The sequence below is a fragment of the Dendrobates tinctorius genome, unplaced genomic scaffold (assembly GCF_039654945.1).
Source record: "Dendrobates tinctorius isolate UK_male_01 unplaced genomic scaffold, ASM3965494v1 ptg000177l, whole genome shotgun sequence".
Classification (NCBI taxonomy): Eukaryota; Metazoa; Chordata; class Amphibia; order Anura; family Dendrobatidae; genus Dendrobates; species Dendrobates tinctorius.
This window is the reverse complement of record NW_027361844.1, coordinates 9,863,125-9,876,133: the sequence shown is the minus strand read 5'-3', so window position 1 is coordinate 9,876,133 and position 13,009 is coordinate 9,863,125. Positions and strand designations below refer to the sequence as shown.

The 13,009-nt window shown below is 48.9% G+C and overlaps 1 protein-coding gene across 2 annotated transcripts in view; it reads right to left on the bottom strand.

The window, feature by feature from the left end:
* Positions 1–13,009, bottom strand: part of VPS8 (VPS8 subunit of CORVET complex) — a 313,830-nt gene that overhangs the window by 206,897 nt on the left and 93,924 nt on the right. For both annotated transcript variants that reach the window (XM_073551536.1, XM_073551537.1), the window contains exon 20: positions 4,243–4,332. In XM_073551536.1, coding sequence (XP_073407637.1) covers positions 4,243–4,332 — 90 coding nt within the window. The remainder of the gene's footprint in view (positions 1–4,242; positions 4,333–13,009) is intronic.

Below are 13,009 nucleotides of genomic sequence, written 5' to 3'. Positions count from 1 at the left end.
AGCAGATGAAACACCTCCGGATGTAGGGACCATTCCCCTGCCGTGAGACCCTCGCGGCTGAGGAAATCGGCGGCCCAGTTGTCCACGCCGGGAATGTGAACCGCGGAAATCGTTGGAACAAAGGTCTCTGCCCATTGAAGAATTCTGGACACTTCCGCCAGAGCTGAGACACTCCGTGTCCCCCCTTGGCGGTTGATATACGCCACCGCTGTGGCATTGTCTGTCTGAATCCTGACAGGCAGGCCCTTGAGGCGCCTTTCCCAGTGGACGAGAGCTAGATGGATCGCTCGTATCTCTAGGACATTGATCTGCAGAGCTGATTCCTGAGTCGACCATCGACCCTGAACAGTGTGATTGCGGAACACTGCACCCCAGCCGATGAGGCTGGCGTCCGTAGTGACAATCTGCCAGTGAACGGGAAGAAAAGACCGCCCCAAGAGAATGAGGGGAGACGTCAACCACCAGTTGAGAGACCGCTTGATCCGGCATGAAAGGCGAACCGGACGATCCAGAGACAGAGCCGACCTGTTCCACCTGGACAAAATGGCCTGCTGGAGTGGCCTGGCGTGAAATTGGGCAAAGGGAACTGCCTCTATCGCCGCCACCATCTTCCCCAGGACCCTCATGGCTGTCCTGAGGGATGGAAATCGTGTGATCTGTAATGATTGCACGCCCTGCTGCAGGGAAAGGATCTTGTCTTGTGGGAGAAATACCCTTGACCGACGAGTGTCGAACAGAAGGCCCAGAAACACAAGGCGTTGAGTAGGGACCAGACAGGACTTTTTCCGGTTGACGATCCACCCAAAACTGGACAGGGTGTCTAGAATGATCGCCACACTTAGGCGGGCCTGTTGAAAGGAGGGAGCCTTGATCAGGATATCGTCGAGGTACGGAAAAAGAACGAGACCTCTGATCCTCAACAAGGCCATCAACGCCGCCATAATCTTCGTGAAGACTCTGGGAGCGGTGGCGAGCCCGAAAGGAAGCGCGGCGAACTGGTAATGTTCGTGGTGAATCGCAAACCGCAGGAACTTCTGATGTCCGGGAAATATGGGCACATGTAGATAGGCATCTTGGATGTCTATGGAACCCATGAATTCCTGCTCCTCCATGGAAGCAATTACCGAGCGTACAGACTCCATCCGGAAGTGGCGAAGGCGAACTCTCTTGTTGAGTAACTTGAGATCCAAAATGGGCCGAACTGCCCCGTCCTTTTTCGGCACCACAAACAGGTTTGAATAAAACCCTGTGAAGCGTTCCAATTCGGGAACGGGCACAATCACCCCGGAACTGAGAAGAGAGGCGATGGCCGAACCGAACCCCGGGACCAAGGCCGGATCCCTCGGCGGACGGGATTGGAAGAAGCGATCCCGTGGAAGAGAAATGAACTCTATTTTGTATCCTGTTGATACAACCTCTCTGACCCAAGCGTCCTCTACTGAGGCGAGCCAGACGTCGCTGAAGAAAAGAAGTCGACCTCCCAATTGGAAGGGACCCACGGGAGACAGATGGTAGTCATGCGGATGTAGACCGTCCAGATCTAGATCTGGACGGTCTTCCCTGGGAAGAGTGGGACCGCCAGGACGGAGTGGGCCTGAAGGAAACCTTCTTTCTTTCCTGACGTGCCTGTGGCCTTTGCTGGTTGGAAGGGTTTTCCGCCGTATTGAAACGGCGGAAAGTCCGAAAGGGACGAAACTGACGCCTTGGAGGAGGTCTGCGAGGCTTGGAGGGGAGAAGAGAACTCGTACCTCCGGTAGCGTCCTTAATAATCTGATCCAATTGTGATCCGAAGAGACGCACTCCCTGAAAAGGCAGATTGGTCAGAGACTTTTTAGAGGACAAGTCTGCCTGCCAAGCCTTGAGCCAAATTGTACGTCGGATTGCCACGATGTTACTTGACGCCTGAACTGCGCAAGATGCGGCATCCAAGGAGGCAGAAAGCAGATAATCCCCCGCATGGGAAATCTGATTGGCGAGATCGGCCAAATGCTCTGGTCGTGCCTTATCCAGAATGCCCTGCCGAAGGTCGTCTGCCCAAGTGGATATGGCCTTTGCTGCCCAAGAAGAAGCAAAGACTGGACATACCGCTGCTGATGCCGCTTCGAAGGCAGATTTTGCTAGAGATTCTATGATCCTATCATTAGAATCTTTTAGAGACGCCACACCTGACAGCGGAAGGACCGTATTATTAGAAAGTCTGGACACGGGAGGGTCCACCGAGGGAGAAGCGGCCCAGTTGTCCGTGAGCTCTTTAGCAAACGGGTACAGCACGCCGAGACGCTTTCCTCTTTGAAAGCGTCTGGTCGGATCTTCTCTCTCCTTTGTAAAAATCTTTCCAAACTCAGAATGGAAGGGAAACACCCTGGATGGTGTTTCCGCCCGTCTGAACGAAACCTCCTGATCTGAGGATTTCGCAGGGGCGTCAGCGATGTCGAAGGTATGGTGAATCGCGGCAATGAGGTTTTGCACCGTAACCTTCATGTTCGCATCCTGGTCCGAATCCAGCTCTAAGACCCCTTCCGATTCCGAAAGCGCTTCGCCTGACTCGGGAGAGGAGGCCCGAGAGGGAGACTGCTGGGGACTATGGGGTGAGGTAGGACGAGGGGAGGACTCCGCCTGGAGGTCCTGCCTGGGCCTCTTGCGACTGCCGCTGGCTGGCTCAGATGGGACGTCCTGAGACGTGCTGGGTCCCGCCGAAGCTCCCAAGGGCAACTTGTCCAGAACGGCTACTAGGGACTGAGACACCTTGGTGAGGTCTGCCACTGACTGTGATAGAGAGGAGGCCCAGCCCGGCATGGGGGGCTCACTCACCACTGGGGCTATGGATGGCTCCTGAGCGGCGTCGGGCTGGATTGGATTGCTACAGTCCAGGCAGAGGGGAGTGGACTTACCTGAGGGAAGTTTGCGATTGCAAGAAGAGCACGCAAAGTACTTGACTAAGGTGCCAGAGGAGGCAGGGGGACGAGCGCGGTCAGACTTAGAATTAGACATACTGACGGACAGACACTGAAGCCTTGCCGGAAGGTTGGGGGACAGGAGGCAGAGGAGGGTGTCAGTCTGCAGTATGCAGAGCTACTCACGGTCCGGTGTCCTATCGCAGCTTCCAATAAATGGAGATGCACGGTTCGTCCGGCTTGCAGGGGCACGGCTGAGGGAACAGCGTCCGGCTGACAGGCTGCGAAAATGGCGGCAGCCAGAGAGGAGCCGAGCAGGAAGCGCGCGCTTTCCTGCAGATGCAGAGGAGGGAGGTAGGCGGGGCTAGGCGCCGATGATAAAAATGGTGCCGCCCGCTAAGATGGTAGGGTGGGAGGGACGGCGCCGCCTCCGGGACGCTCAACCTGAGGGGAGAAGGCCGTGGGCGGGCGGGAAGCCCGCCCAAGAATGGAGAAGGGGGGCGTGGCCGCGACGCCGGACAAGGCCCCAGATGAAGCCGGGGCCTGGATTAGAAGAGGCGGCCGCCTGGCTGCTACTGAGGACAGCTAGGACCCGGCAGAGGGGGGGGAAAGAGCTGTCCGATAACCAGCCGGGGCCTAAATAGCTGCAGCGGCCGCCTGGAGGCGACGCGGAGGCGTCGCAGCACTGTCACAGCGACCGCTGCCGAAGAATCCATGGAGTGGCCTGGCGTGGAACCCGCAGGGGAGAATGGGACTCAGGTCTCATACTTACCCTCCTGATCCGTTTCATCCAGCGTACTGTTTCAAGGAGAGTATCCTGCGCCTCAACCGACCGACCAGCTCTGGTAGGCGAGTGGGTGGGAGACGGGGAGCGAGGACCATCTGGAACGCCACATCCATGTTAGGGGTCTTGGTCCTGCTGTAGACTTATGAGGATACGGGGTGGCAGTACACGCCGTACTCATAGTCTCTTTGTGGGACTACAGATGTGACTATTCACACTGTATCCCTCCGGAAAAACCTGAAAAGAAACGACGCACATCGAGGTAGATATGGGTCTAATGAAAGACCCGTGTCCACCTCCTACTGACACTAAGCTAAACTGAGGAACTTCCTGCCGGTCGGTGGGGTGTATACGGCGGAGGAGGGGCTAACCTTTTTTTGTGCATAGTGTCAGCCTCCTAGTGGCAGCAGCATACACCCATGGTCTCTGTGTCCCCCAATAAGGCGAACGAGAAATATGGCTTATTATATAAATAGGGGTGTAAAGTAGATCTCTTTACTGGATCTAGACAAGGTAAATTGGTCTGTAACCTGTGATAACAAGTTGGTCCAGAGCTTTACATACCTGGAAGTGTTGCTCCATTATCTGGATTTTTCCCTGCTCTGGGCACTTCCTCAGGGCTTTGTCGGTGTACTGAAGCAATATTTCAACTATCTGAGATCAGACAAATATGATATTACATTATTTTTAATAATAAGCATGTTATACAAAACTTACAATGATTAAACACAATTTAGCTAAACACAAGAATTCATTTCACTGTTTCTCCTCGTTATTTATGTAAAGCGTGCAATGTGGAAATTGGCTACTATCGTATTTATATCTTCTCATACTGTACTGCTCTCTCCCTGTTCTACATGTACTGTACTGGTTTTTTTCTGTACAAAAGGAGCCACAGCATTTCAGAGACTGATATACCCGATTGCAATTTTGCAGGTAGGCTCTGATTCATGCTGTTGTGGATTGGGCAGCATGAGTCAGGTGACACATTCCACATAATATCAGATTGATGAGGATCTTATATCTGGAAACCTCACCAGTCAGCTGCTATTGGCCTCGAGGCAGGCATATGGATGGCCAGGACAAGGTATTTTGGTGCCCTAAGCAGATGAAGCTAATGGTACCCTCCCTCGATGAAGCCTCAGCCCCAAAGCAAAGGAATGGGTCAAAGACTAAGGTAACAGGACCCCATATCACATCTCACCCTCCCCCACCAATGGGTCAGGCAGCAAGCTTAAATGGCCACTTAGACTATAATTACCTTTTTCACCAAAAAATATCAACAAAATTAAAACACTGGTGTCTGATGTCATTACTGTACTGATGGCAGTTGTATTCATGTACTACTTACTGATGGCTCTGGTGATGTATTCACGTAGTGATGATGGTTCTGGTGCTGTATTCATCAGCAGGAACCATTATCAGTACATGAATATGAAACCAAAATCATCATCAGTACATAAATAGAACACCAGAGCATCAATGGTACATAAATAAGGCACTAGAAGCAGCATCAGTAAATAAATAGATCACTAAAACCATAACAGTACAAGAACAAATCACCAGAAATTACATTAATACTGCACCAGAACCACCATCAGTATATAAATGCATCAAGAGAACCACCATCCATACATGAATACAGCACTAGAACCATCATCAGTACATTAAAGCATTATGAGAACCACCGTCAGTAAATAAACACACCAGTACCATAATCAAAATACAAACAAAAAGCACAGAATGACAAATATGCAGAAATACCCTGCAGTAAGACATATGACAGTAGTCAGCAAGTGCTGATAAAAGGTAACAACAAATACATGGTATTTAGTCGATACGTTTTTTTGCAAAAAAAATTGTAAGCCAAGCTGCTCCACCTCGTCAAGGTAACCCGTATTGAAGCAGTCCCTATCTAATGTATTTAAAACCTGAACATATGAACAGTGTCTAAATGAGCAGGATTAAGACAGGCGCTTTCTAGTATGGGCACGTGGTGTAAGACAGCTCCTTATGTGCATGTCACACAAGAGAGAGGTGGGGTCTCTCAAATCATGCATAAGCACGAAAGGAGCACATAAGGAGCTGTCTTACACCACGTGCCCATACTAGAAAGCGCCTGTCTTAATCATGCTCATTTAGACACTGTTCATATGTTCAGGTTTTAAATACATAAGATAGGGACTGCTTCAATACGGGTTACCTTGACGAGGTGGAGCAGCTTGGCATACATTTTTTTGCAAAAAAACGTATCGACTAAATACCCTGTATTTGTTGTTACCTTTTATCAGCACTTGCTGACTACTGTCATATGTCTTACTGCAAGGTATTTCTGCACATTTGTCATTCTGTGCTTTTTGTTTGTGTTTCGGTCAGTGGGTGGTGTGAACATTGTCCAACAGACTTGTTCACATTTGTGCATGTCACATGTGTTTTTAATCCAGTACCATAATCAGTACATGAAAACATCACCAAACTTAGCATAGGAATCAATTGTATTGTCAAGTAGGCCTCGTATAAATTTGTATAGCATGAACCTACAACTCCCAGTATGTCTTGAACAATAATAAGGAGATGCTGGGGGTTGTTGTTCATTATCAGACTGTGCATCCATACAGGAACCGAAGTACTGATGAGATGCAAGAACACAAATAAACATTTACATCCAGCTACCTTATAGAGAATCTGTCACCCCCCCGGGATGTATACAATCTATTAACACGGGCACACAGGTAATAGAAATGCTAAACTCGTCCTACCTGTATGCCTCATATTAATGGTCTTGTTGAGAAATGTTATATTCTTTCTGTATGGTAATGATTTGTTCACTCCCTCAAAAATCCATACCTCTTCCTGTCTTCTATGGGCACTGAATTCAGGGATATTCTGTACAGACGACTTCTGTTACATGTAAATCAAAAGCCGCGGAGACACCATCACATGTTTCTCAACGCAAGCAATGACTAGCCAGGTCTTTCACCGGGAAGGTACAACCACGGGAAGGGCAGTCTCCAATGAAGGAAACCACCTATGTCAAAACATGGTATCCATCCACAGACAGCTGTTTTGGGGTATTGCCCCTCATCAGTGTGGAGTAGGAAACTGGCTAGTAGGAGCAATGCCTAGTGAAAGACTGTGAAAAATGAGGATGAATTAACTCATGGAGATCAACATCCAACACTGCGGAGACACCATCACATGTTTCTCAACGCAGTGATGCTAGAGCATTGCCCCCATCCCTTATGGGAAATATGCAAAAACATGTAAATCAAAAGCTGCGGAGACACCATCACATGTTTCTCAGCGCAAGCAATGACTAGCCAGGTCTTTCACCGGGAAGGAACAACCACGGGAAGGGCAGTCTCCAATGAAGGAAACCACCTATGCCAAAACATGGTATCCATCCACAGACAGCTGTTTTGGGGTATTGCCCCTCATCAGTGTGGAGTAGGAAACTGGCTAGTAGGAGCAATGCCTAGTGAAAGACTGTGAAAAATGAGGATGAATTAACTCATGGAGATCAACATCCAACACTGCGGAGACACCATCACATCCCGGCTTTTGATTTACATGTTTTTGCATATTTCCCATAAGGGATGGGGGCAATGCTCTAGCATCACTGCGTTGAGAAACATGTGATGGTGTCTCCACAGTGTTGGATGTTGACTTCCGTTACAGTGACCTCCGGCATGTGTGACAATAAGGTGCGCTGATAAGGTGCTCTCCCCACTTCCTCCCTGCATAGTAATCGCTATGTACACATAATTCCTATCGATGATCATGCAGGGAGCAAGTGTGGAGAGCACCTTATCGGCGCACATGCCGGAGGTCACAGTGACTCGCCAGTGCCTGTGCAGAAGATCCCTGAATGCAGTGCCCATAGAACGGAGGAAGAGGTGTGTATTGTAGAGGGAGTGCAGGGCGCAGATGCAGGATTCTGGGGCCATAATTGACATGCATAGGCAGGGGGTAGTATTACAAAGAAGACAGGGATTTCTTCCACACAACGCACGCCTCAGAGCCTGGAAGAAATCATTAACATAAAGACAGAATATAACATTTCTCAACAAGACCATTAATATGAGGCAGACAAGTAGGACTAGTGTAAAATTTCTATTTCCTGTGTACCCATATTAACAGGTCATAAACGTCCCGGGGGGGGGGGGGACAAGTTTTCTGATTTAAGTTGTTCTTTCAATTCTTCATCTTGTCCAGTCTCCAAGATGTTAGACTCCAAGAGTTAGGGGGGCACTCCTTGCATCCTTCTTCAACTCTGTTGTGGCATCAGTCATCTTCTTTGGTGTGGCGTGCTGGGGTAGTGGCATATCAACCAGGGACAGGAATAGGCTGGACAAACGGATTAGAAGGGCCAGCTCTGTCCTGGGATGCCCCCTTGATCCAGTTCAGGAAGTAGGCGACAGGAGGATACTGGCCAAGGTGAGCTACATGGTGCAGAATGATTCCCATCCCATGCATGAGACCGTGACAAAGATGTGCAGTACTGTCAGTGACCAGCTACTTCATCCTAAATGTGAGAGGGAGCGCTATCGAAAGTCCTTCCTTCCTGCTGCAGTTAGGCTGTATAACCAGCACTGTCCAAAACGGTGAACGACCCAAACAGTGAACTGATAGATCCAAAGTTGTGAAAGTCCGGTTATATCTTTTTTTTTTTTTTTTTCTTCGTATATGTACCTACCTACTGTCAATGTAATGCCTTTATGCATCTGTATCTGTACTTGTTCCTGCCTTGCCGCTGTAATGCTCTGAATTTCCCCATGGTGGGACGATTAAAGGATTATCTTATCTTAAGATGACTTTTCACATCCACATCTCTTCTCTGCTGACTTCCCTCTTCCCTGCTCTACTGCAGCTCCGCGACAGTGCCCTTGAAAATAAGTGTGTTATTAAGATGCCTTCTGCCTAAAAATATTCTTTCCATACTATGACCTAAATAAATCTCATATGGTGTATGGCCTCCACACTCACTGCCCTTATGAGCTACACCTGCCATACTGTATGCCTTAAAGGCGTTGTCCAGTCTAAAATTTCTCTGCGTGCCTGCAGACTTTTGAACCCGCCCCCCAGCGCACACACTGTGCACTGTGAGGATTCGCTGGTTTCTGTGCTGGAAACCTGTATGGAGTGAGGCTGCGCCCTTGAGATAGCTTCTGCCTGGGAGTATGAATATTCCTTACATCACCACCATTCCTGGCTTAGAAACCCATGAATCATCTCAGAGCTCGAAAGTTTGCAGTCACACAGAGTGACTGTAGACTTTTCATTTTAGACATGACAGCCCCTTTAAATTATCTATAACCACCCCACTGTCTTCCATTATTAACTATAACTGTCTCACAGTATGCCTTTATGAACAACGGCCTATACCATGACAATCTCCTCTCCACTGTTTTCCCTTACACTATCTACATCTTCACACTGTCCTCCAGCCATGCTAACCTCTCTCAATATTATGCCCCCTCGCCATATCCATTCTGTGCCCCCTTCTCACACTATGCTCTCATAATGCCCACCATATTGTCCTCTCCAAACGGTATCCCAACACGGTATGATAGTCACCGCCCATAGAGTATGATATGCATAACAGATTCCCAATATACAAGATGATGTCCACCACAGCTGCCATGAAGTATGATGCCCACCACAGCCCCCCATTACATAGTATGGTCACCACCACAGCCCCCCATATATAGTAAGATGGCCCCTACAGCACCCCATACAGTATTATAGCGACCTAGTCATCGATACAGTGTAATGGCCCTCACGGACCCTTATATACAGTATAAAATCCCAAATGGTAACATGTCCACCACAGCCCCACAATATACAGTATGATGTCCCAAAAGCTATACAGTATGATGTCCCAAAAGCCCAGGCATAGTGTTCCCGTCAGCCAGCCCCCAGTATAATGTCCCCCTTAGTCAGCCCCCTAGTACAATGTCCCTCATAGTCAGCCCTCCAGTACAATATCCCCCACAGATAGCCCCTAGTATTATGTCCCCACATTGTAATTGTGTCCCTCAGCTTGCCCCTAGTATAATGAACCCCTACAGTGTGATAGTACCCCCCAGTATAATGTTACCCATAGCCATCCCTCAGTATAATGTACCCCAGTGTGATAGTTCCCCGCAGCCAAGCCCCAGTATAATGTACCCCAGTGTGATAGTCGCCTACAGCCAATCCCCAGTATAACGTTCCCCATAGCCATCCCTCTGTATAATGTACCCCACATTGATAATGCCCCACAGCCAGCCCCAGTATAATGTACCCCACAGTGTGATAGTCCCCCGCAGTCAAGCCCCAGTATAATGTAACCCAGTGTGATAGTCCCCCACAGTAAGCCCACGTACAATGTCCTCCGTAGTCAGCTGCCAGTACATTGTCTCCCACAGCCAGCCCCCAGTATATTGTCTCCCACAGTCAGCCCCCGGTATAATGTACCCCAGTGTGATATTCCCCCACAGCCAGCACAAGTACAATGTCCCCATAGCCAGCAACCAGTATCATGTCCCCCACAGCCAGCCCCAAGTAGATTGTAAGCTTGCGAGCAGGGCCCTCAATTCTCTTGGCATCTGGTGTTTATGTGATTATTGTTATTCTGTAATGTCTTTTATTGTCTGTACAAGTCCCCTATAAAATGTAAAGTGCTGCGGAAAATGTAGTATAGTCCACAGTGTGATAGTCACCCACAGCCAGCCCCCAGTATAATGTACTCCACAGTGTGACAGTCGCCCACAGCCAGCCCCCAGTATAATGTACTCCACAGTGTGATAGTCGCCCACAGCCAGCCCCCAGTATAATGTACGCCACAGTGTGATAGTTGCCCACAGCCAGCCCCCAGTATAATGTACTCCACAGTGTGATAGTCGCCCACAGCCAGCCCCCAGTATAATGTACTCCACAGTGTGATAGTCGCCCACAGCCAGCCCCCAGTATAATGTACTCCACAGTGTGATAGTCCCCACAGCCAGCCCCCAGTATAATGTAATCCACAGTGCGATAGTCCCCACAGCCAGCCCCCAGTATAATGTACTCCACAGTGTGATAGTCGCCCATAGCCAGCCCCCAGTATAATGTACTCCACAGTGTGATAGTCCCCACAGCCAGCTCCCAGTATAATGTAATCCACAGTGTGATAGTCGCCCACAGCCAGCCCCCAGTATATTGTACTCCACAGTGTGATAGTCCCCACAGCCAGCCCCCAGTATAATGTAATCCACAGTGTGATCGTCCTCACAGCCAGCGCACAGTATAATGTACTCCACAGTGTGATAGTCCTCACAACCATCTCCCATTATAATGTACCCACACAGCCAGCTCCCAGTATAATGTTCTCTACAGCAAGCCTGAAGTATATGGACCCCATAATGTGATTGGCCTGCAGTATAAAGTACTTTACAGTGTGATAGTCTCCCACAGCTGCCAGTATAATGTTCCCCACAGCCAGCCCGCAATAAAATATGTACCATATAGTGTGATAGGCCCCAAGATAATGTACCCCTCAGTGATAGCCCCAACAGCCAGCCCTGAGTATAATGTACCACACAACCAGCACCCAGCATAAGTATAATATATACCCCATAGTGTGATACTCCTCCACAGTAAGCATCCCCCAGTATAATATGTGATGGCCCCCCCATTTATTAGTTAAAGAGGTTGCCGACTACATTCTATAATACCCACACCAATTTAAACCTTGTAAAGAAGTATTTTTGTAAATACCTCTTGTTATCATCTGTGCCTGTGAGCGGCGCTATGACTGAACGCTCACTTGGCATCACGTGACCCCGGCTGCAGCCGCCGCTGACATCCGCTGATGTCATGTCAAGTTCCAGAATCCCTTGCATCACCTGGACATGACCCTGTTGTGTGTCCCCTGCTGACTGACTGGGCTGTGGGAGTAGTTTCATTGCAGGTAACAGCCCAATATCCAGCACCCATCTTCCCTCTCTCCTCAGCTTTCATAAGGCCTCTTTCACACTTCAGTCTTTTGATGTCAGTCGAAATCCGCCCTTTTTTGAAAAAAACGGACCCGTTTTTTTTATGGGCGGAATTGTTTTTTTTCTCATAGACTTGCATTAGTGGCAGATTGTGACGGATGGCCGTCCGTTGCATCTATTATTTGACGGATCCGTCGGAATTTCAGCATTCTCTCTCTTTTTCCAGAGTTCTATTCCTTTAAATTTCATACACTTGCTGCTGCGACGGATCTGTCCAAAAAACGGATCCGGTGCATCAGTTTTTTGCAAATCTGCAACAGATCCATTTTTTCACACTTTGACGGTTTGGAACTGAAGTCAAAAAAAGACTAGTGTGAAAGAGGCCTTAGCTGCAAACGCACGCTGGATGACTGGGCTGTGACCTGCGGTGAAACTCTGCCCACAGCCCAGACAATTAGGAGGGGTGGGAGCGACTTGGTCACAACCGGGTGACGCAAGGCATTCTGGAACTTGACGTGACCTCAGCGGCAGCTGCAGCTGAGGTCACATGATGCCGATTGAGCAGTCAGCGATAGCACCACTCACAGGCAGAGAGGACAACAAGCGGTATTTGCAAAAATACTTCTTTACAAGGTATAAATAGGTGGGGGCATTATACAATGTAGTGGACAACTCTTTAAATTAAATAAGAAAAATAAAAAAAAGTTTATACTCTCCTATCACTGGCTCCCTACATGCTGTTGCCGCCATCTCCTCTTCCATAAAGTGCAGCAGTGAGCGCTGGATAGCACAAAGACACCACTGCATCGGACGTCCCCTGCGTGTGCCGTCTCCTTCAGTGCACAGACCCCTGTCCCGGGTGGCTCTCACAGCAATTGAATTCACATCATATAGACAAAAATACAATTAGGAGCAATGAACAGGCGCAGGCAGAGATGTGGGTGAACGGTGTCAGTGACTGACATTGCTCCCTTGTGTGCCCACACCTCAGCTGTCACTGTGTTGAATACTTACGGCTAGACAGCCGCAGGCATGCCAGACAGCCGCAGGCATTCAGCAAAGTGGCATTTTTTCCACAAAAGTCCCCCCCCTCAGGGAGGCAGGAAGTAGCACTCTAGCTGGGTGCCTACTCCATCTAACCCTCATCCCAGCCCTGGGCAGATGTACACAATATGCAAAGACAGAAAACCACAGCTCCGTACGCTGTGTAGTGGCGAATACCGGGTGCTTCAACTCAACTCCTAACAAAGAGGCCTTCAAGTCCTGAACAAACATTTAATTGTACATTACCATGTATTTGACTCATAATGTAATGATAAATGCACAGTATGTGAAACACAAATTCGATTTTAATGAAATATCTGATATACATT